Here is a 24,387-nt window from a genome sequence, read left to right on the forward strand (position 1 = left end):
CCCGGCGGCCGTTACCTCCGCAGGCGCTCAGCGGCGGGCCGCGCTGCCGCTGCCCCGCGGCCTCCCCATGGCGGCGCCCCCCCCGCGCCGGGTCGCTCTTAAGCCGCCGCCGCCGCCGCTCGCCTCCCCTCACCACTCCGCGGGCAGCGGCCAGCCAGCGACACCTCTACGCCGCCGGCGTAGGCTCCGCGCGCACCCATGCGCCCCCCGCCACGCCGCCGGCGCAAGCGCCCTTCCTGAATACCAACTCCGAAGCTTAGAGGCCCGGCGGAGCTGAGCGCAAGCGCAGCCGAAGGGCGGGTGGTGGCGCAACGTCGTTGGCGTAAAGCGCGTTCGAGAATAGGCGGCTTGAGGCGAGCGAAGGGCCGCGGCGCGAGGGAGAGGGAAGCGGGAACGCGGCTGCGCGGCAGCGGGCGGTGCTTTACGGCAGCGRGCGGTGCTTTACGGCAGCCGCGCGCTTGGCGGCCGCCGCCGCCGTTCCCTTAACTCCTTGCTGCCCGGCGGCGGGGGCGGCGCCTGTGGGGGACGGGCCGCTCTATAGGGGACGGGCCGCTCCCCTATAGGTCCAGCCCCCTGTAGGGGACAGATTGCTGTATAGGGGACAGGCCACTCCCCTATAGGTCAAGCCCCCTGTAGGGGACAGACACTGTATAGGGGACAGGCTGCTCTGCTATAGGTCCAGCCCCCTGTAGGGGACAGACCGCTCTATAGGGGACAGGCTGCTCCCCTATAGATCCAGCCCCCTGTAGGGGATAGACCGCTCCATAGGGGACAGGCTGCTCCCCTATAGATCCAGCCACCTGTAGGGGATAGACCGCTCCATAGGGGACAGGCCGCTCCCCTATAGATCCAGCCCCCTGTAGGGGACAGGCTGCTCTGTAGGGGACAGCTGCTAAACAGGGAGCAGCCGCTACTATAGGGTACAGCTTTCCAGTAGGTTGACTCCCCTATGGGGGTAGCTCCACGGTAGGATACAGCCTATACAGGGGCCAGCTTCCCACACACACACACTTCCACAGGGAACAGGACCCACTGTAGGGTATAGCTCACCTATACGTACAGCCTGCCCAGGGGACAGGCCCCGCCACGGGATAGAGCCCCTCTAGTGGGCAGGTCCTGCAGGGATACGTGCTATAGGGCCCGCAGACGGCCGCGGCGCGGCTCGGTGCGGCGGGTGGGTGGATTCGCGGCGCGGGAGCGGCCCGAGCCGCAAGCCTCTTTAGGAGCGATTTAGGGGTCTGGGTTTAGCCCCAGCGCTTGCACCGGCCGCAGCCGGGCTCTCCCCGCGCCGCGCCCCCGGCTGCCGTCACGCCAAGCCGCGCCGGGGGCTCGTGTTAAAATCTCCCGACGCGCCGAGGGGCGGCTGGCGTGGGCGCCGAGGCGACGCGATCTCCTCCCCGCCGTCCCCAAACGCTCGGGGCAGGAGGCTGGGAGGAGGGAGCGGAGAGGGGAGCAAGAGCTCGGCGCGTCTGCGCGCGCGTGCGGCCTGAAAAAACCCTGAATCCAAACCCTTGGGCGGGAGCGAGGAGCGACTGAAGCTTTAAAATTTGCCCCCGTCTCCGCTGAGCGGAGCCGTGGAAGCGTCGAGGGGAGCGCGGCCGCGCTGCGACCGGCCGCCGCGTACAGGGTAACGAAACCCTTCCGGCGGCAGCCGCCGCTGGGAGGTGACGTCCGAAGTCAGGTCCCCGCCGCCCCRTGAGAAACCTTCTAGCCGGTGAGAGACCTTCATGCAAGGACTCGTTCGGCTGCGTCTGGCCCCTGGAGGAAACGTCTCTGCTGGGCACTTCGGCGGTTTGAGAGGCGTGAAGAGTTTGCAAGCAGGATTGGTGCTTTTCCGCCGCAATTCTGGAAGGGAGCTGGAGCCGTTCGGGGCTGAGGTCAACCGGGAAATACATTTAACAAGTGATCCTAATGCAAATGGAGAAAACGAAGACAAGCAGATAGCGGGAAACACGTTCCCTGGCCTGGAAATTTATAGGAGCCCCAGAGCCAGGGAACTGAGACAGGAGGCTGCAGTCAGCCATCGCTGACGCAAACCTCAGCTACGAAGAGCGGCCAGCAACAGCGGATCGAACCTGGGCTGAAAGATCTGGGGCAGGGAAAAGGGATCTGCCAAGGGGCTTCCCTCGGGCAGAGCCCGGAGCCGGATGGGAACAGCTGAGCGCCTGGTGGGACTCCGCTGTCCCACCTCCTCCGGGCACGGATCGGGGCTGTAGATGTCTAGCGTTTACATGTCAATGTTTAAGGAAGGCAGATCTCCGTAACCCCCAAACTGGCCCTCAGAGGCCACAACTGCTCCAGCTCTGGCTGAAGTCACCGATTTCCTGCAGGACTTGCGGGTTGTGGGATGCTCGTGCAGCGACCAGGCACCCTTCTGCTGCCCAGCGCCCTCCTGCTCCTTCCAAGCCTCACAGCAGCTCTCTGCACCACTGGGGAGGCGCGTTTGCCAAAGCCATCRGCCACGGTGGGTGGAAAACCCCCCTCCAAGTTCCCGATTGCTGATCTGCCCCAGTAGCTGGGACCAGGCACAGCCAGCTGGATGCAGGAGAAGATGGATCAAGCTCCAAGCAGATCTGCGTTATCCCTTAATGAGTGACAGTGCTTTAAATACACCGAGGGCAGGAATTTTGCAAGCGCTTAAGCCTTTCCAGAGCAGCCTGCCGCAGACCTGCAGCATCCGCTTGCGCCAACGGTGTCTTCGAAAGCTCTCCCTAAAGCCCTGCTCAGCCAGCTGCCGACAGCAGGCTCAGTTTTGCTGGCATTTGGGCAACGCACCCCCGCCGGCGCCCGGCGTAGGTCTGAGAGGCCGGCACGGTCGTGCTTCCGGGGGTAATGCCTAGAAATRACTATGGCTCTAGCACCCAGAGCAAAAGCTGCTCGTGCTGCTGCCGAGGTGGAGCCGGGGAGCTCCTGTCACTCCCCTTGCAACAGGTTGGAGTTTCAGGCTGGTGGGGACTGGAGGCCAGATGAGCCTTCAGTCCCTYGTGTCACCTTGGATTTGCTATAAGTTGGGACCTGTTTTCCCTGGCGGAAAATAAACCAGGAAAGTTTCCTCCAAGTTTTAGGTTGCGTTAAGCTTTCGCCTCGCTGAGCGCTGATGGTTTAATTGCTGCCGTTGGAAGCGGCTCGGCTGCGGCCGATTCTTCCGCTCCAAAAGCGAGGGGCTGCGAAGAAGCGGCCCTGCTCGGCCTCCCTCTTCCCAGCGCGAGGCTGCAACGYGCCGCGCTAGACGTTTATGAGCCTTGCTTTGGGATGAGCACCATGGAAACAACGATAATATTCAAATAAATAATTCAGCCGTAAGAAGTCTCTCCTTGTGCTCACTTGGTAAAGGAGGTCGCAGCCGGGAGAATCGCTTTCTTCTGCCCGTGGTGCAATAACCGTCCCTGTTTGAGCCTTTCAAATAGTTTGGGATATTTAAGCATTTCTAGAAGAAACTGTTACGGTTTAGAAGGATTCGGAGAATAAAACAAACTCTTCTGTAAGTGAAACACCGATTTTGCCATCCYGTGGCAGTGCTTTTTGGTGGCTTTGCACGCCCATTGCATTACGCAGTGGTGTGTTATTCCCACTCCTATCCTACAAGCACGCAGAAGGGCCGTTATCCGCATCCCATACTGGAGACGGGGATAAAGTTGTTCCCAAAATACCCAGCTGAGCAGCAGGAGAGCTGGGAGCAGAGCCAAGGTGCTGAGCCCCGGCCGGGGGCTGGACGTGGGGCGTCTGGAGCCCAGCCCCGAGGGAGACGCGGGACGTGGGCGTCCGCAGGCGAGCGGCTGCTTCGCTTCGGCCCCTCCGGTCCGACGCTGCCGCCTTCCAACCGAGCTCGCGGGGCCGAGAGCGTTGCCCGCGGAGGCAGAGCCCGTCCCCGATCTCCCAGCGCGCGCCGGGGGCCCCGGGGGACGGAGTCCGGCCGCCGGACCGAAGTCCAAGGCTTAGGCAAAGCCGCTTCCCCGCGTTTGGGGGGTGGGGGGGGGGTACGAGCGGCGTTGCGGCCCCCGGCCCGGCTCAGGCCTGCCAGCGAAGCCCTCCTCCCCCTTTTTCCACTGCCCCATGCCATCCCGGCTCCTTCCCCCCCCCCTCCCCAGCAGGGACAAGGCGCGAGTCCGCCGCTGCGCTTCCTCGGGGGCCAGTGGCTCTGCACGAGCGCGGTGGGAAGAAGCTGCCGTCTGTCCGTCCGTCCGTCCGTCCTGCGGCAGCAGCAGCAGCACCGGCCGGACTCCATCTCCGCGGGCGCGAAGCTCGCGCGCCGCCGAGGTGGAACGGGGACCTCCGTGCACCCCGGCACCGGGAGYGCCCACAGGTCCGGCCCCCGTTTTGATACCGCAGACCCGCTGCAGCGGGGAGAAATAAAAAAATGAGGCGATTTCAAGCGCACACGTCGCTCAGCCATTCGGGTTGCGAACTTACCCCACCCTCCGGCGCGGGAGATGGGGCAAGCAAAGTTTTGATTTTATTTAGCTCGAACCTCCAGCGTGCCGTTACTCGGYGGCGAATACGCGGGGCGCCAAGCGYGCGCACGCGCGCTGCRGAGATCGATACGGCCACGTGCTAYGGGAGCAGCTCGGCGGTAGCCAGAAAAGCCAGGGGATTTCTGCTGGGAAAGCATCCAGCTAGTAGCCCTGCCTTCGTCCCGAGGCCACAAGTTAATTAGGGCTAATTCCCRAGCAGACAACACAAAATCCACTGCTCTACACAACGCGCTGGAGAAGCAAGCTGCTCGGGGGCGCGCGGACGGAGCCTTTCCGCCCCGCAGYGTTTGCGCTCGGGAACCGGCACCGAAGCTGCAGAAAAACGTCAAGCGTCAGACAAAAAAAAAAAAAGGAGTGGGGGAAGGGGGAAAAAAAAGCAAAACAAACAAACAAACAAAAAGCACGGCAGCTAGCCAAGCGGCCTGACCGATACACCAAACCGGGCAGAAACACAACGGGGCAGAAGAACCGGCCCCCAGCGCCGGGACCCTCGTCCTCTCCAGGAGCGCTACGAGATGGCTGCGTTTTAACGCTTCTGTAAAATAGCCAAGGGCGGAGAGACGCGTTCGGGGTCCAGATATCCAGCAGGGCCCTGAATGCTGTTTAATACCTACAAAGCATTGCCTACGGCTTTCTGTTCAGTCCCGCTGCCTCGCTGAATTTTCCCTGGGACCGGTAAGTCAAAGCTCCCCCCGACTTTCTGAGGGCTCAGCGCAGCCCTGGATAAACGCAGCACGCAGTCTTTACGGGCGAAGGCATCCTCCGCCTGCGCGATACGCGCTCCGAGCGAGGCGGCTCCCGAAGAAGCCGCTGGTGCGGGAAGGTTTTGCGAGCCCGAGCGCGGGATGCTGAGGGGGGGGGGGGGTGTTACCGACCGCGAGGGTTGGAGGCGACGCAGGCATCGAGATCAGCCGCTGTCGGCTCTTTTAGGATGAAATACTTGCTACCGAGGCAGCGTATGGCAAGTCGGGGGCGATAAATTCAGCCGCGCGCTGAACAAGCCGAGCCGACTCCCCTCGGGCGTCGAATACCCCGGGGATGACGCTGTCCCCCCAGGCAGAAGTCAGGGGCTACCTCTGCAAAGGGCCGCGCCGAGCCTCCTGCAGCACTACGGAGAAGCCCGAAAACGGAGCTACCTGGAGCTCGGAGAGGCAACGGCCTCGCAGCATGGCAGGCTGGTGCTGGCCCCCAGCAAGACAGCAAGCATCGTCCGTAAGCGCGCTGTTTTTTTTTTTCCCTAAAGGAGAAGGGGGGGAAAGTGGTGGGAGACTTTGGAAAAAAAATAGAAATTTTGCTATTTCCCTCTGCCAGATAACTCCTGTTACCTAGGAACAGACATACTTCTCTAACGCGGCCAGTTCTTCTCATCAAGCACAGGATGAACATTTATTGTCTTGTGATCAGGAGGAAAAGAAAAAAAATATATACATATACAYAAACCCAAATCCCAGAGCCCCACGAGCGACACGAAACCTCGCGCGCACGCACCCGCCCCGCGACGCCGAACAAAACTGGGAGCCAGATCCGGATTAATGGTGTTAGGAGTTTTAGAAATCTAACGTAAACAGTTAAAAACATACAGAGGAGCCCCAAAAAATAAGCAACCATTCAGGCAGCATGTTGAGTCAACTCTCTGGAATTACGGTTTTGGCGCCTAAGAGGATCGGGGAGGGGGGCGATGAGTTATGAGAAACGGCGGATCCGATCCAGAGAGGTTCACTCAAGTTCTTCAGAGATCTCGGCAGAGGGTTGCGGTGGGTCCTGGATTTGGCGTCTGGCTCCAGCCTTTTCGCTTTGCCCGTCCAGCATCTTCCACGGACTTCAAAACGCAGCCCTGGGTCATCAGGGAGGCATACGAGGMGCGGGACGCCGAGTCTCACGGCCACGCTTCTCCTCTCGGCTCCTCCRAAAACTCCGGCCTGACTAAAAGACRACACCGATGACTTTGGAAAAACGTCGGCAAGAGGCTGAAGATGGCCAGAGCACGGAGGAGCAGGGCCGGAGGGAGCCTCGTACGGAGGCGCCCCGCGTTCTCGCTTCCAAGTGCGGCCAAGCTCGCGTTCGGCCCCGTTGGACCGAGACCCCGTCAGCGGCAGCTCGCTCCCCGCCAGCGCGATCCTGTTTCCAGGGAGTTTAGGGGCAGGCGCTTCTGTTATCGCTCTCCGACGGCAAGCGACCAAGAACGTTTACAACTTGCACTCGCCACAAGACGAAGGCACCTAAAAAAAAAGCTCGACGACGCGGCCGGGTCGCATGCTGTTCGGAAGGCTTCAAGCGTTTGTACTTACAAGCACGTTGCGCGCTCGCGAGGAAGGAAAACCCACGTTAGGAACGCGTTAAATAGCCCAGAGCCAGCCAAAGGCTGGTTCTGCAGCAGCGTGCCGGCGTTGCTTGCAAAACGAAGCTCAAGGAGCTCGGCTCTGAGYGCCGATGAACGTTTGCTTTTGCTTTGGCCGCAGTAACAAAGGTGTCGCGCGGGTTCCAAGCTGTACTTCGYGGAGCATTTATAGTATGACACAGAAAGAGTTAATAGACCAAATGGGAAGTTTAGTAGGGAGAAAATGGGGGAAGGAACAGTTCTCCTTCGTGAACTAATGTTTTATTAGATAAGGCACGTGTAGAGACAATTTTCAAAAGATCACTTGCACAACAACTCCACTCACTGGAACAACCTCCCTGACCCCGCGCAGGAGCCAGTTTTGCTTTCCAATCACTCGGTGTCGGCTTGGAGCGACACTTGTGGCATCCTATCCTGCAGCCTGCCAGGAGGGACAGGATTGGGGTCTGACCCCCAGGGTGCCCGATACCTTTCGGGTCTCCAAAGCGGAGCACTTGGTCCTTTACGGGATCGCTGGCTGAAATTTTCAGAGCTGAAGAGTCTGAACACTCACTCTCTACAGAAATAATGGGAGCTGACCTCCCAGTTTTAACAGGTTTGGGAAGGGAAAAAAAGAAAGAAAGAAAAAAGAAAATCACAGCAGGCTCTTAAGGGAGATGAAAGAAATTGCAGCCTTTACTGCTGGGATCACTGCAGGACCCAGGGGAACTGGATGGCTCAGCCTACAGGAGTCCTGATGTAAATGCACAGGATGAAAATCAGCTACAAGATTAATGCTAGTTCTCAGGGAAAACTCTCTCTCCTTTATCTTCTCTTCAAGTGATGCTTGGGGAAAGATGAGAACCTCTCTCCCTGCCCCTCCGTGGAAGAAAAGTGCTGCTGGCTACACAGACGCGTACCAGCTCTGCACAGCTAACATCTGTTAACAGGACCAACAAGCTTTCCTTCGTCTATCAGACAACACATTGCAGAACGTTTGAATTTTAACCACACTGGCACAAATTAGAATTAAATCCATCAATTGTAACAGAATTACTCCCAAATCACACTGGGGCCTGAGCAGTGAAATCGATAGTTATCTAGCACCTGACTACTGGCTGGTAGCCCAGAAAAAACGGTTTTTCAACAGGGCAAGGAACATCAAGTAGGGAATTTCTTGGGTCAGCACAAAACCTTGACGTCCAATAACTGGAATTTAAATGGCAGAGAGATCTCGGGCTGCCTATCTGTAAAAGGACGAACGTCACCCAGGCAGCCAGGTCCAAAGCCCCACAACAGTCAGTTCTTCAAGAGGTTCCAGGGCTTTGAATCGGGCTTTTAGCGAGCAAGCGTCAACCAAATGAGATGAATCTGCACTTTTGAAGCACACAGATCAAGCAGAAACTTTTGGCAGCGGGGAAAGCAAGACTTCTAGCACAACGATAGCTCTAGCCAGACAGATGAGGGTTCTCCTGGACTTCACATCTGAACAACACTCATCCACGGTAAGCGCTGTTACCTAAAGGATTCATCGCCAGAGAACACAAACAAAAGAGGTTGGAGATTTTACCAGTACCTTCAGTATCAGCAGGTACCAAATAAATTAAGGGCTACGTTTCCCTCAGAGTGAAAAATTCCAGATTATTCATCCCAGAAAGTAAACACCAGTTGCTACTAAGGTTCAGATTGCGTTCGTTACGATTACAGATGATTTGGTGGTGTACTGTGCATTTGATGAAAGCTAAGCAGGGAGGCAGGAGAAGCAGCAATTCCTGTAGTGTTCACCATCGTGGAGAAACCAGTGTTTTTCAGTATGATCAGGAGAGGATTCCCTCAAGCAAGGGCAGTGAACGGTTGGTTCTTCAGTCTGCAATAAGGCAAATACTGGTAACTGAACACAAAATTTTCTGCTAAGGCCGTGCAGAGCTCTGGAGGCAGCATGGGCTGGCAGCATACATCTTCTGCAGTGATGAGAAGGAGACCAAAAAACAAGAGTCCCCAAGAAGCCTGGGGGAGGGGGTGGGAATGCAAATGATCTTTTCAAATAACAATAATAAAAAGACCAAAAAGAAGAGAATCCAGGCAGTTTGCAGCTGTTGCTGCTTAAGGCCATTGGTTTCCCGGGGGATAGTTGGGCACCGTGGGATACTCTGGTAGGCTGTTTCCAGAAAAATTGTTGTACTGGGCCTCCCTGCTGGGGGGATTCCTCCATGTGCCGCTGTTCCAYTCATCCTGAGCTTTCTGAAAGCTCCCACCAGCCCCTCGGTAGATTTTATGTACCTAATGGATGAACAAGAGAACAAGAGGAAGGTCAGCAACAGGTACCTAGACCTCTTCTTGAGAGGAGCTATAGTCACTCTGGTACTAAATCATGCATCTGTCTGTCAGGAGCTACATTTCCAAGGAATAAAAGCACAAAAAGGTAGGAATACAGTGGCCACAGGTGCAGAAAGATATCATCAACTCAATACTTCAGCAACATGACTGGGATTCCAGCTAGGGATCCCACAGAGATGCAGCGAGTACAGCAAGGCAGCCAACCCTGAGCAGCGTGCTGAAAACTCTTTAATACTTAAGCTGCTGCTTCAGCAGGGCCGAGAATGATGGACTCGGCCATAGTCTAAGGAAAAAGAGAGAAAAAAAAAAGTACAACTGGTACCCATGGGTATAAAAAGAAACTCTGGTTTAAAAGTCACACCACCATGCAATGCCCAAAAGGACACAGGGCAGTGACACTACTCTTGACGACAAGAGGCAACAGGCTTCCATGAGCTCGCAGTAAATATCATGGTGGCAACTGCTCTGAGGCAGCATTTTTGTTGAGCTGATCTCTCATGCTCTTTTCCCTCTGACTTCTCTCCTCTTGTGCAGTCAATCTACTGAAGCTTTCCATACAGTCTTACCTCAGACAGTGGCTTTCCAAACCCTTCCTTCTGCAGACAAATGAGGATCTCYTCCCATCCTGCCATCCAGTTCCCACCCCAGGAATCTCAAGATGCTTCACCTTTAGAATTAGTGAAGCTTGGTTCAACTGCATAAAGGAACATGGCCACACGAAATGCTGAGAACGTCCAGCTCCAGTCTCCTTGCCTTATTTGGATTTGTCCTCTAGATACTCTTTAAAGACACCAATTGTCTCAAGCTTCTACCCTTAAAAAAAAACCCTTTAAAGGCAGTGCTGGCTTACAGCGGCTGTTAAGCTGCCTGTTCACATTACTGTGATACAAAGCACAGATACTCCAGGCCAGGGAAACATCTGAAGCACCTACCCTTAAAATGCAGAAGAGCATCGCGACTGCTGACATTGTAAACATAATGGCAGGAAACAGCATGAACACAGCAGCTGCAACGTTAGTGCTAAAGAAAGTAACGGCTGCCAACCATCCGCTGGAAGAGATGGAAAGAAACAGTATCATTACACCTCTTCTTTTCTAAGTATATTTATTATCAGGGAGACTGCTAATTCTGCTCACCCAGAAACGACATGAGACAGTTTTAAAGCTCCTCAAAATGAAAAGAGCAATGAAGACGATGGCCAGAACTAAGTGCTGCTCAGGTAGGTATTTCTCCAAGATCTCAGACCTGGCTTGTGAGCATCTCTGAGTAATCCCATCTCAGGCCTCAGCAAACAGCCAGCTGTGCACTGAGACTTTAGGGAGGGTATATTTACTCCCAAGATACTTTTGGTTGTGCAAAGGTCTTGCATCTAGGGAACAAAACTGGGAACGAGGAGCATCAGGGTCCTATGATCTGCATCTCCATTGCCCATTATGGTAATAACCAGAGAGGGGAATTTGGGAGCTTCAGCAGTTAAGAAAACAAAATGCTATACAGAGTGCTAGGACCTTCTATTATTTGTAACTTCAGCAAGATTTGCTCTCAGATCTCTAGAGACATAAAGTTAAAATGCCAAAGAATTATAACATAATCAGGGAGAGACTCTAAAATGCTTCTATTTATTTTAGAACAACTCTTGCAATACTTGCTCTCTAGGCCAATAGTGAGTCACTGTTGTGTACCACTCACCATGTGCCAAGAGTAGGTTGAGGGCAATGCTAAGAAAGGATTAGATGTATTTTGCAATTGTGTGGCTAAATGGCAAAAAGAAATGGATATTACAGGGAGGTGCTAAGAAAAACAAACAGATGAAGGTATCTGCCAGTATATGAACTCTTACAGGAACTGGGAATAGATAAAATTATCTACTCCAAGTAGATAGAATTATGCCATAGTGAAAACTAGACAGCTTTTTCCATATCATGCTGTGCAGAACCCCATCAGTTTCTCCAGAGTTCATGGAAACAAAGTAAGTTCCACGAAACTGCAAGTCACAAAAGCCAAGTGCTCAGCTACAAGACGAGAGCAGCGTCATGCTTACCATGCTCCCCATCCAGAGAAACCGATTGCTTGTAGGACCGTGAGAACAAACTGCGCGCCAAAGATGAAGAAAAAGGCCATAAAATTAAACGAGCTGTCCGACCTGCGGAGGAGGAGAGGAAGGTAGGAGGAGGCTGACACTTCGCATTGTTTCACACCACTTTGTTTGACTCCATCACGTACAAACACACAAACGTGCTGTCTCAGAAAACAGATCCCTCCACAACTATGTACTTGGAGGCCTACTACTCTTTCCCTGGCAGGGAAAGCGTACAGATCCATGAATCATCAGCACCTAATCTCTTCCAATAAGCCAGGCTCCTGCAGTTGCTCTAACAAAATAATTACATATATGATGACACATAAGGAGAGGCAGCCTCCTGCGGAAGAGGGAATGCCTGAATCATTTTTCTGACCAAATATCTGAAGTCAGTGCAGCCTAACACCTGCGCAACTCAGCCACCAGCAAGCAGGCACACCAGGGCCTGAACACTGGCAGGCAGAGTTTGCCCATATGCTAAAAGTCATTACTGAGCCTGAAAAATCCCATCTGGGAATGCCTCAGTGGTTGCTTGTCATCAAGCTTACATGCTTACGGTTAATAATCCAGCACTGAGACAAAACAGGAAGAAAATAAAAGTTTCAATGGCCACGTAAGAGAGATGCTTGGGTGGTATAGCATCTGGGGAAAGGCAAACATGCGCTTTCACACCTTCGTAAGCTCCACGTCTTTAGGATATGTGGGCTGAGAGGGTCCTGAATATGTAAGGTCCTGTAATTTAAGCAAATATAGGAGGCAGCGTGACTGTAACCCCAAAGAAGGTGGCGGACCAGGCACGTTCATGGCCTCTCCGTCACAGGTGTGCTGGGGCGCAGCACTGCTTGGGTTACAGCTAGGCTAGCACTGCAGCAGCAGATCTCCWTCCCATCAAACCAGCTATGCTGACGAGCCAGCCTTTCACTGCAAGCCCACTTTCATACCCTTGAAGCTCCCCAAACCTGGTGCTCTTCCATTTTTAATGATACAGATTCTTCCCATTACCTCAGAAACTGGAAGGGCCTGCAATCCATGGAACAGATTTATAAAGATAGTGCAGTAGCTAACAGGGCAGTCTGGTGTAACGGGGAGCTTACAGAAGACCTTCAGCCGTTCCCAATTCCTGCTCAAAGTCTGAAAGTATTTAGTAATTCTAGCCTCTAATGCCTAAAGCAGAGATGAGGGAGGCAGGACTACAGGCTCTAGACAGGTCAATGTCATGGACTCTGGCTAGTTTGAAATATGTGGGAAAACCTCCAGCCGGATCTCTGCTGCTCTGTGTGTYCATTTACAGACATGATCTACCTAAATTAGAGGAGGCTCTTACCTTCCATCTTTCAAAAGCTAATTACTTACAGAGACGCTGTGAAAGAAGCTTGCCTTCCCTGAGCATCTTCATGATYCTGCCCTTCAAATATCACCTCAGAGTACAGCAACGTGAAAGAAATACTTTTAACATGGACTGTTCGGAGTAGTGCCTATCATAATCCAATTAACAAAGGATTAGGTTCCAGGCTGAGCCTTCAGACTCTTGCAACTAAGATCTGAAAGGGCTGGAGGAGTCTCCAGTTGAAAGGATGTATAGGAATTAGCAAGGATACACAGAAAAGGTGCCTTCTGATCCAGCTTTCTGGTGCAGATTTGCAACAGCTTTGCCCTAGTGCCAAAGCTCTGCAGCTAATTTAATTTTGGATGCAGAGGTATGACAAAGGGTTTATGAAAGCATCCTCGCAGTACACGATGCTGGTATTTAACAGTTGCTTCTTCCCAAAATAAGCATAGCAAGTGGGTCTGACCTAGCTTTCTTGAATCAAGGCTATCTGCAATATCATAYGAAATGCTGCTGCCCCACTGTAATGTTTCTCAAGCCTCTCCTATAACTAATGTCAAACTCAGTGATCCCTGGACTTGCCACTCTGTCCCAAGGGCTTGTTCTTTTTTTAACTGTAGAAGTCTGTATACAGAGTAACCTCAGGGACCTTTCAGTATTCAGTTGCATAAACATATATACAAACAACACTAAAGAAATAATTAGAAACGATCCTTGTGCAAGCCCAGAGGAGGTCAGTGAGGAAGAGTAATTTTTCCCAGACTTTAGAATGGAAAATGCTCTTGGAGCAGAGCTCTGGTAGGCGTATAGAGTCCCCTCAGGCTTCTGAGCTAGGGATGGGGACAAAACCCCAGCCCCAGAGAGCAAGTTCAAAGCTCATATTTTCATGTCTTCTAAAGCTTTCAGCTGAATCCAACCCTACCGTCTTCCACTTCCTTCAGAAATAATCCTCCCCTRTACTCTATAATGCAGTCGCTGATGTTTTAAGCATCTCTAGTGAATTAACTGCCCAGTGTTGTTAGTACACAGAGTGTTGAATGCAGGAGAGCATTTAAGCAACTAATTTAGCATGTGCTCAACTCCTTTCATAGAGGGGGCCCCCATATGCCAACTCCCATTTCTGTCAGTTGCTTTTGCTGTTTTCTAAATTAACTCATCACTGAAGCTGATAAAAATCAAAATCCAGGGTATTCTGGTAAAGGMGGACCAGAGAGCTTCACCTTCACAGCCCAGACCCCAGGCTGTCGTGCGGGTCCTGCTGAAGACCCASAGCGTGACACTGGGCAGGTCACTTCCCTCCTGTGCCCTGGTTCCCTACACAAGACTGGAAAAAGCTTGGGTCCCTCAGAGCTCTATTATGCATTAATGTCTGGCTAATGCCTTGTGATCCCCAGGAAACGTGAGCAAACGCAAATGATTATTAAAGTAAAAAACTAGGATGGCTTTAAATATTTGGGCAGTTTCAGRAGGACTGGTCCTAAGGAGCTGCTTTAATCTAAAAAGCAAAGCAGTCAAGTTCTGTACCTAGAGACAAAAAACAGGAGAGTTCTCAGCTACRGATAACTTACTAGTCTTCCATCAAAACAAGCCTCAATGAAGCTTTATCAAATTAATATCCCCCTTAGGGTTATGCGGATATTAGGGCACTTCGAAGCCTGAGATATTTAGGTAAAATGCGAATTTCATGCTCACGAAAGTGGCAAACAAGTCAGTGCTGCTGACCTCCAAGTAGGCAAGTGATCCTCAAACCCACATCTAATATTTAAAAGTAGCCYCACTTCTAACTAAAAATGTTTCTAAAATAAATAAGATATTCAGATATCTAAGTCCTTAATCTTTATCCCAGACATGCAGATCTCCATATGGGCACTCACTTCCCAATAACATCACGTCTCTCTCCTAGAGGAAATGGAAACAAAACCACTTTGTGAGCTTCTACTTACCGAAAGGCTTTGTATACAGGTCGGAACCAGCAGACRTAGCCACAGGGACTGAAGAGAATGAGCCAAAGGATGGCCAAGCCAAAATTGACCCCGTAGCCTCCTCCGATCCACCACGCTAGGCATGCGATTATATTCATGACTAGTGTCATGCAGTAGACTGTAAAGAAAGCAGAGGGGAAAACGTGAGGCTGCGTGGGTTCACATCTTCAGAGAAAAAGGAAACAACTATCCTGCATTACGATACGACAGGACCATATTACAGCAGGAAACTCATGCCCAGTAAAGCAACCACTACCCGTGCGTTAATGGCTGGGAACGCTTTTGGCTGTGACCTGAGGGGTCAGCAGCGCAGAAATACATTCATTTCCAGCAAGTATGTCAGAGTAGAGGGATGAAGAAACCCTTTTGGGGGCCTGCCAAAGGATGGAGAGCTGGGCGGTAACTGCTGTGCCCGACTCGGGCAAGATTCGGTCCACTGCTATTATAAATTAAGAGCAAGGATGTTTAATTCCTGTTTGTAGCAAGACCCCTTCTTTGGAGGGAAACGGTGCAAAAACACTACCTTACACACTAGCATCGAGTAGGCTTAGCCCAATTATAAGCTCTTTTTTGGAAAGCAGATGGAAGTTAATTCTATTTTTTTTTTTTACAGTAACCTGTATCAGTTAGCACTGCCAAGGAGACGTGAGAAGGCAGAGGGTGCAAACATGCAGGACACTTCAGTACTGCCTGGTGACAAGGTCATAGCAAACTGTTTGGATTCTGGTCCCACTTATTCAGGCAAAATTTCTCTTCTCCCCCAGGAAGCAAAAGTGCCGTGTCTGGTCCTCGCCGTGCTACGTGCTGCGGCTCCCAGCTCAGCCAGGTTGGCCACTCATTCCAGCGACTCTTCCCTTTCTTTCGCTTTGCACGGACTCACCTCCCTTCACTCATCTCAGAGGCTGCTGAACAATTACGACCCTGCACAGTCATAATATAATACTGACAATACAGTCAAGGGAATCCAGTGTTTAAAATACTCTAACCCAGCTGCTTATTCTGACACTTGAATTAGGCGAGAGCGGAAATAAAATATTGGCTCACCAAACAGAAAATTCCTTCTCTTTGGAGTAGCTAGTAACACGACTTTATATGCCATCTCTTGCATGTATCTTAATATTTTGGGATGCGGAGAAGAAGGGATTTTAATTATTTAAATTTCATTTATATGGTAATTAGCTGCACTTTGTCAAATGCTTAGTTTCACAAGTCACTTGCTCTCTAAAAGTTACCGAATAAGAAAACATCAAGACAGGAACACCTAAGTTTTCAGGAACTTCTGGTTCTCCTGATGTGTCAGACAGGAGTTTGTTCTCCAGTAGTGGGAGCTCTGGTACAGGTTTCCCCAAGTCACCATCTATCTTCACAAAATGGTCAAATGCAATTAAAGTAAACAACATTCAACCTTCTAGTAATGACTTTAGTGTTTCTGTTTTTAATACTGGCCTTTTCTTGTTTACCGTCTTCCCTCCATATGTATCCCTTTCCTCTCTATTCCATCCCAAGAAGTCCAGAAGACCCCCAAAAGGAAAAGCGCAGCAGATGGAAATTTAAAACTCATGGTGAAAATGCTAGGTCTCCTCAGCCACGCAGATGACTAGCTGGCCTAAATGGCTGGCACCTTTCCATCTTTCCACGAAGTTGAATGAGGGGCGCTTTGTTTAAAAAGAGTCACATACAAAGGCAGCTTTACAGCATGCAACATTTAACTAGTTGGGCTGGAGGGACAAGCAGTTTCTTCAGGCAAGAAAATTACAGAGCTCATTTCAGCATCTCTAAATAACAGAAGAACAATGAAGTGATAGATTATGCTATTATTTATATACACAAATCTCCCTCATACACATATCCTATAYGTCTCGATGAAAAGCCGTGCCATCAAATGCATATCTCGCAGAAAACAAGCTTTCCTTCTATGAGAGGGGTAAATACGAGGACAAGCGTTTTGGGAAAAAGCAGGAGGAGGGGGAAAGGCAAGTCAAAAAGATTTTTAATTGTCCAAAGCATTTCCTGTGGGTCTCTAGGCCTGCCACAAGGTTCTTCATCCAGTGTCGTTCCCTGCAGAAGAATAGCTAATTTTCACAACTGGCTTTTGCATTGCTAGACAAAACATCAGGAGTTCAGAGAGCCAAGAGGTCTATTCCTCCAGAATATCAGCAAATCACTAGTTCTGACCAAGGGGATCACCCTGCCTCTAAATCTGCGGCTAAGAATATTTTATATTTAAGGATAGCTCAGGAAGATACAGCAYAGAGCTGTCTTTAGACACTGCTTAGACTGGATGGGGAAATTTGTGGATGGCACACAGAAGGATAATTCTAGGATTCATACAGCAGAGTGGCAAGACAGGTAACAAATACATGAGCCACATTTTCTTGCCCAAAATTCTCCTATTCATCTTATTCTAGGTGCATTGGGAATTACTTTAACAGGGCTATTTTTTGGAGTAATACATTACTTGACATCAATAACTGCTTCAAATGTGGTATTTTTTCCTCCTCAAATTTACCAATAGCCTTTTCTAGCACCAATATTTGCTCTTCTCTTCAATGTCAGCTCTGTGACAAAAATTCAAGGCATGACAGCTTAAAATTTAGGCAAAAAGGTAGTTACAGCATTCTAGAAGGAATCATTGTTTCGCATAAACTAACTGCAGTCAAAATCCTAAAGCACATAAATAAGGAGTTGTATTTTTCTGCAACACACACGTAATTTCCCCTGCACAGGTTTCTTATTCAACTTACAGATCCATACATGGTAGATTCTCTTCACCAAAGTCTGATAATCTATGGGAATTTCATCAGCAAAGTTCTGGTAGAAACATGGTTTCAGAGGGATAAACTTGGGGAGCGGCGGGAAGTTATTCACCTTTTCTACAAAAAAAGAACACAGAGATTAGCTGAACGCAGAAACGTTCTCGTGTCAGTGAGCAACATCCCCTGCACTTCCCTGATGCACAAAAGCCCTGAGGACCCCTAAAGTGAGAAGACTCACAAGAATTAGAAAGCAATCACCAGCTCTGGCCATCCAGATTACTTACTTCAGCATAGTCATCTTGCCTCTGGACATCAAACATCTTGTTCTCCTTGCTTAGCAGTGGACAAAATACATTTATGCCAGCTCGTGCAAGACTTAGTGTGGGAACAAGAAACGAGCTAAAGACCAACACACGGATTTGGTAACTTTAAACTTTAGTATAAAGTTGGTGCAAAAGGCACCGCAAAATACAGAGCTAAAGAGAACCAAGACCTTAGAAATAGCTCAGGGATGAAACGTTAGGTAAAACGAGCAGATGGCCATAAACGTCTGGGGAAGAAAAGCAGTTTGCACAGAGATTTTTAGTTAGAACCTCTCTGACAACTCAGGCAGGAGGAAAGGCCAGTGATTTTCCAGAAAAAAGCAGGTTTACCTTCAGACTCAAATTCTGAGTAATGGGCTTGCTGGCATAAGGCTTGTGCTTTGGGATCTGTAGCAGATATAGCTCTTTGACAGCAAAGAAGGGTTCATCCCTCTAAAACTGGAATTTAGTACCCAGACACCCCCCAGTTTGGGGAAGGCAAGTCAGATGTCAGGGATGGCTTTGTTGTTATGCAATTGTGAGTGTACATTTTTTTTTCCTTTGCAAGTGAGGTTTTTCCACAAGGTTGAACCCCAGTGAAGCAAGCTTTGCATTCAGATACCATAAAATCAACAAACACTGACAAAGGCAAGAAAAACTTACCTTGGAAAGAAAATACTTTTTTAAAAAWTCAAGCAAATACCTAAGTCCTCTGTATTTAAACTGCTGTCAGCTTTTATAAAGATGCACAGCTTTGTGTGCCTATGTATGTGTGCCTGGGTGTGAGCTGCTACATGTTTGGGAATGCCTGCTCTTGCCTTCCAGTGCTGATTAAAGTTTGATTCCAGGGCATCGTGACTAATTGTCTCTCATCTACTTCAGCCCCAGTAAACAGAATTAAAAACAACCAGAGGAAGAGATGAAGAATGTCCTGGGAAAACCTCCAAATGGCACAGAAGACGAGAGGAAATGTCTGAACAAGAACTGTCAGCACAAGAGTTCCCTTTCTCTTGCCATTATCTCTGTGTGAGAAGACATTTTGCAGGAGCAGTTTCTTAACTTCATTTTAAGGTTGGCAGGGAGGAGTCTAAAACTGCATGCCATGCTTTAGGGAAGAAAAGGCTTTACTTCATGCAAAGGAAGGCATATTTTTATTCAGAAAAAACTACGAGGATAACGCCCACTGCAAGTACATCAGAACTAACCATGGAAGAATGTCTGAAGTCATCAGCTCAACTCAAGTTTTCAACAGACCTTTTTATATATAAAAAAAATGTTATGCCTGTTTCCCTTCCTTAGCCATCACCTGTGAAAGCATGACATTAATTCAGATGGTTTTTAAAGCCTGCATTAGTTACTGGTTAACACCTATTGTCAGCACAAGAAGCTGCGTCACATGCAGCACTAATTTTCCATGGCTACTTTCAAAGTCCATAGGAATTTGAACTTCTTAGCATGATTTTTTTGTTCGCTATAAACACCTAGTGGGTGTTCCCTTGGACAATCTATCTCAGCAGTCTACAAAGGACACAGCAATGCTGGATTTCTAAATGGAAAGCAAAGGGGGCACAGCTTTAAAAGCTGAAAAGACAGCTCTCTAGGGAAATCAGTAAGAGCAAGGTTAGCTGACCACAGTAAAAGCAGATTCTCTAATATCTTTGAAGGCATGGGGGCAACTTCCTCCTGCCCCCCTTCAAAACCTGTAGCTGCAGCTAGTTCCTTCGGTTCAGCTCTCTTCCTTTTTTTCCTCTCCTACAATTCAGGTCTTCCACCAGCAACAGAGTTGTTGCCAGCCTCTAGAGCAGAAGTCCTAGATGGTGAGGCCAAAAACAACTGTCACTTCTGGACACTGGACACTGCAGTTTGCCATTTTTCAAGCTCACAGACCGCTCCAAGTTCTTCCATAACGATTTTAGTTACAGAAATTACACCTCTCCTCTGTCTAGTTGCAAGGAGCCAGACAACCACTATTCTCCTATCCCAGAAGTGTATTCTTCTCAGAGACTCTGTAATTTTAAACCGTTCTGGGTTACTTTCAAGAAAAGATAGAAGAAATCAAAAGAAAATATTCTCTGTCATGCCTGACTGCATAGCTTGGAGCGCTATGGGACTTGCATCAAGGTAGGGATAAACCCATCTGATCAGCAAGGACAGTACGTGCTTTCAAAGACCAAATCATATTGCCTGTGAACAGCAGCTGTACACAAGTCCAGGAGTTTATCTTATCTTATAGAAGTTATGGGCAATTCTGTAACTGATTTCACTGCAAGTAAAATTAAGCTGCATTAAAATCGATAATAGAGCTAGGAATGTTGTGGGAAGAGCTGTTTAGCCTCTAAGAAATGAACTTCTCTCACGTACTTCTTTGTGAATAAATTTCCTCCTCATAAAACTTTCAGAAAAGTYGCATCTAAGCCTTTATCTCTAGAACAGTGGCCTCAGCTAACAGATCTACAGTGGATACAGTGTAAAATGAAGAAAAGGGAAGTAGCTAAAAAGCTACTAAGGGAATGTGAAGAATTTAGGAAGAAAGGAACTGTGTCATACCTAATAAACCACAGCCATCACAGAACACTAAAAAAAAGGGAAAAAAAAATCTCTACAACCATTTTTCTTTCTGCATCACCACATTTGGAGGTGCTCTTACCTGCCATTTCTATTAGGAATGTACCCTGGAGAAGTTTCAGACAGCTAACAACAGACCTACGAGAGAAAGAAAAACTAAGTCAGCACATACCACTAACAGCATCCAAAGAACCTCTTAAAATTGGGGGTATCTTTGGTACCATCTCTCCAATGGACTGCAGCCCCAGAGTTCCCACTATAAACTACTCAGCTCAGACTTTGCACGGAACCTCATACAAACAGTTGTGATCTCCCCTTGCTTGTATGAAGCTCCACCTGGTAGCACCTCATCCGGTACAACCACCTCGTCAATAATTTTAATGTTTTTAGTCTTCAGCAGCAAACCGCCATGCTCTCAGTGGTACCTGGCAAAGACCAAGGATGCACAAAAAATACTGCCAGAACTTGTGCACTTTCCAGCTGAAATCAGACAAGCTAGGACACACAGGTCTGGTCTGGTATATGCTGGACATAGGACCTGGCAAAGTGCATCCGTTGGAAGAGGAATTTGTGCTAGCTTACCGGACTTAATGCCTCATTTAGGTGCTGGGATGATCTGTTGTCTCCCAGCTCTCTGTGGACSTTCTCAACTGCAGAAATAAACAGGTAATCCATCGTTAGCTGGGAAGTAAATTGCTCTTCAAAACTCAACCAGTCCCCCAAAACCCAACATCCCTCACTATTTTAATAATTACGCCACATCCCTTATTAAAATACAGATTCATTCTTCTTTCTGTTACCACCATTGAAAATTACTGTAATTCCCAACAGATCGAATCCTATGAAGTCTACCCCATGTCAACAGCTCTGTTGATTTCGGCAGAACCGATCCCACAGAGGAGAGCCGCACAGAGGTGCGGACTGCACGGCTGCTTTGATTCGATCCGCTTCTACATTTAGAGGTAAAACCCACCGTGTGCCTGTATCTGCAAATTTCRAACAGAAAACAAAGAATCCCACGGGGAAAAAAAAAAAAGCTCTAAAGCAATATTTCAAGGGTTGACAAGAATTACGAAGAACAAGAAGGCATAGACTAAAAACTGCCTTTATAATAACAAAATTAACAGCACACACTATTGCAACATCTATAGCAGCTACTGCACTCAGATCAGAGTAGCCACTTTGTATCCAAAGCTCTCCGGATTTAAAGAACTCATTTCCCTTTTCTGCATTTCCATGCTTGATGTATGGGCTAGATGATGCATATTTTAACCAGTGCAATTATTTTGTTAGGGTTGCATTTTATTTTCACAACCTACTGGAGCACAGTCCTTGCTGGAAACAACGGTACATTGACAACAAGGGGGACCYGTACAGATAGAGTTCAATCTTCTGCACAGAGCAAGACAACTAAATACTACCTTAACTAGGTCTACATTGAGAACAACATACTATTTTGCCTGTATTAGTCTAAGCAGCAGAGCGTGGACAGGAAATTTATGTAAATCACGAGCTTCTCAGCGTTAGGACTCCTTTGTCAAACGTTCACACAACGAGGTCCCATCCAGCTGAAGCCTTTAGGCTTTCCCACYACACAGACTTTTATAATTTATAATATGATTTAGAAACGAACGTGTTTTGGTTTTTGCCCTTTTTAAAAAGAAAAAAAAATAAAATCAACAGGCAAATAGAAAGTATGAAGACAGCTAAGAACACAATTAAAAYTTTGCTCTGCCCATTTCCAGCCAAGATCTGCAAATTTGGGGGCAGAGGGGGGAAGCACAAATTAGACTTGAACACCAGTTATGTTACCACAACTAGAAAAAAAGAGTCTTGCACTTAAAGATGAGCGAAGTAGAAAGGTGATTTCTTCAGAACAGGAGCCCTTAGCGTACTTCAATGCCAGCATCTTTCCTTACAGTCGCAAAGGTGTAGGAGGCATCAGTCCGTTGGCTGGGAAAGGGACCAGAAGGAAAGAAGTCGGGACGTATTCTTAGCTTTATGGGCCAAAACGTAGCTTCCTTGTGCCCCAGCTTCTACAGGAAACACCTGTAGCACAATCAAGGGGCTTTAAATCAAATAAATAAATAATCGGAGAGAGAAAAGGCAGCACTCCAGTGATACACCCCTTCCTAATCTTGCYCATTTGTTCTCATGTACCCGCTCAATTCTTAACAAATCTCAGCCAGGCTTTGACGCTCTGGAGATGGGCTATGTTACCAYCTAAAGCAGCTATGACACAAACCGCTGAAGACTGCTCCGTTTGGCAACCTCTGCTATTATGAGTAATCTCACAGAAGTTTCTGGGACAACAACTGTCATTTTCCTACTGAAAGATGCGATTTTTAACAGCAAAAGGACATTAAGAATATTCCTTTTTGCAAAGACAAGAGCATACGAGCAAGTTTTGCATTGAGTGATCAGTTCTTGAGATGTATTTGCCTTCCACTGGTTCAAGTGGATTGAGATTCTAGTCTTGCTCTCAGTAAAAGGAATTTTCCCCCATGGACATCTATGGCAGCAGGCTCAAACCTCAGAGCTCTCAGATACACTTGCAACAGAGTCTCACTCTTCATAGCCCCCCAGCTCACCGTTTAATTTGGGCAGGACATCTGCAAACTCTTATCTGCAGGGTCTTGGGATACTGCGCCTCAGAATTACACTTTTTGCTAAGTGAAATGTTGCTGAATTTTAATTGCTGATGGTTGAAACTCCTCTAGGTGGGGGGAAAAAAATGCACTGTGCAGCCAAAATATCCTCAAATGAAGCTCCAGTTGCAAAGTCCACTTGTAAGGAAATAGATTCACTGCAGCTATGGATACCATGCCAACAGGTACCACCCCACCACGCACGTGATGCTTGTGTGCAAGATAATACCACACAAAAATAACCGCTATATTCACAGAAATSTTTTCAATTTAATTGGAAATAGATAAAACTCACACCTGCACTCTCTGCTGCAGTGATTTCTTCATCTAAAGTCTATTAYTTGGGGAGGAAGGAAGAAGAAACATACCAAGGAAACCACGGTGTGAAGTGAACTTCCTTTTTCCACTGTGCTCATAAGCAGTCAACGAATAACTCCAAAGTTTACAGCCCAATTCACATGACTCACAGAAGCCCACTGGAGACAGTGGGAGCTTTTCTTCGTCTGTATTTCAAAAACAAAAATGCCCTGTGTCATTTTGGAGAGACAGCGATCTCCTTTTAAACCGAGAAATACGTGCAAGTAGTAGTGCTTTCCTAGGAAGCACACAATATGAAYACTTCAAATATGACTTCAGTGTAAAACACCTTTCATTATCTATGATAAGATAATTTTGTGATGAAATACCTGTGGCAAGCAACTTGAGGCACATAAGACTGTCGATATAAAATTTATTCTGCCTACATAAAGATAAGTACTTCTAAAATTTTCAGTTATTTCTCACTATTTACCTTCATCATTCATTTCCCCTACTCCTTTTTTTCTTTCTGGAGGAAGAATAGGCCAAAATAAGAGCGCTAGCAGGRAGGTGGGAAAGCTGCACTCAGTTCCAGCTTTGCCATAAAAGYCATCTAGCGACCTTGGGCAACTCACCTAAGATCAGACTCACGAAAGGATCCAGGGTCCTTTCATGCCCTCTTCAATCTCCCAGCCAAGCTCAGAAGTGCCCGGTGCTGTCTCCAGTAAAGTTAACTTCCTCCTGAATTCTTACTTTAGGATATTCTCCGTACTGCTTTATGCTTGTACTTTTGCTTTGATTTGATGACTGTAGTGAGGCTAAGAGTTTCTGAGCAGGACTGCACTCTGAGGTTTAATCTAGAAGACTCAGCTGAAAGCAAATTCGACGGCTCCCCACGTGGGCAGCATCTGTACACAACGGCAGGAGAACTTGCCAACCCTCCTTTGTAAATCAACGATTTAAAGCTTAGCACACAGTCAGAAGGAAAAGACCTGGGCACAAGGCACATCTCCTTCAAGTGGTTCAAGCCCACACCTCCCGTGAGTGCCAGACACCAGGCTTTCTGAAGTCATTTCATGCTAGTTGACACTCCACGCATTTCAAAACAGCAGGTGGCCTAAAAGCAAGGCCACTCTTCAAGGATCTRGGAAACAGGGATTTGAAACCACCAGGCTAAGGAAGGAATCGAAGCAAATCCACAGTGTTCATCAGACAAGTGTATGTCTTCTTCATGCCTCTCCCATTCCATTTAAAAAAAACGTGGCAACTCTGCCCTGTTTTTTTTTTTCTTTTTTTTCTTTTTT

At 48.6% G+C, this 24,387-nt stretch overlaps 2 protein-coding genes across 5 annotated transcripts in view; both read right to left on the reverse strand.

Moving 5' to 3' along the window:
* CSNK1G2 (casein kinase 1 gamma 2) overlaps window positions 1-324 on the reverse strand; it is a 48,484-nt gene extending 48,160 nt beyond the window's left edge. Inside the window, exon 1 of one of the 2 annotated variants that reach the window (XM_085313127.1) lies at window positions 249-324. The gene's annotated coding sequence lies outside the window, so the exon portion shown is untranslated. Of the gene's footprint in view, window positions 1-15; window positions 207-248 lie in introns of those variants that run through there. The other variant, XM_085313126.1, reaches the window with a different exon arrangement.
* Window positions 325-5,830: 5,506 nt separating this feature from the next.
* SCAMP4 (secretory carrier membrane protein 4) overlaps window positions 5,831-24,387 on the reverse strand; it is a 21,035-nt gene continuing 2,478 nt past the window's right edge. Inside the window, exons 1-10 of one of the 3 annotated variants that reach the window (XM_085313130.1) lie at window positions 23,719-24,381; window positions 23,155-23,289; window positions 22,058-22,091; window positions 20,721-20,788; window positions 20,221-20,276; window positions 17,260-17,388; window positions 14,477-14,633; window positions 11,168-11,269; window positions 10,059-10,176; window positions 5,831-9,069 (exon numbers count right to left, since the gene is read on the reverse strand). In XM_085313130.1, coding sequence (XP_085169256.1) covers window positions 8,893-9,069; window positions 10,059-10,176; window positions 11,168-11,269; window positions 14,477-14,633; window positions 17,260-17,388; window positions 20,221-20,227 — 690 coding nt within the window. In that variant the 5' untranslated portion in view covers window positions 20,228-20,276; window positions 20,721-20,788; window positions 22,058-22,091; window positions 23,155-23,289; window positions 23,719-24,381 and the 3' untranslated portion in view covers window positions 5,831-8,892. Of the gene's footprint in view, window positions 9,070-10,058; window positions 10,177-11,167; window positions 11,270-14,476; window positions 14,634-17,259; window positions 17,389-20,220; window positions 20,277-20,720; window positions 20,789-22,057; window positions 22,092-23,154; window positions 23,290-23,718; window positions 24,382-24,387 lie in introns of those variants that run through there. The other 2 variants (XM_085313131.1, XM_085313129.1) reach the window with 2 other exon arrangements.

The sequence above is a fragment of the Rhea americana genome, unplaced genomic scaffold (genome assembly GCF_003343005.1).
Source record: "Rhea americana isolate MKP2758 unplaced genomic scaffold, rheAme1 scaffold_378, whole genome shotgun sequence".
Taxonomy (NCBI): domain Eukaryota; kingdom Metazoa; phylum Chordata; class Aves; order Rheiformes; family Rheidae; genus Rhea; species Rhea americana.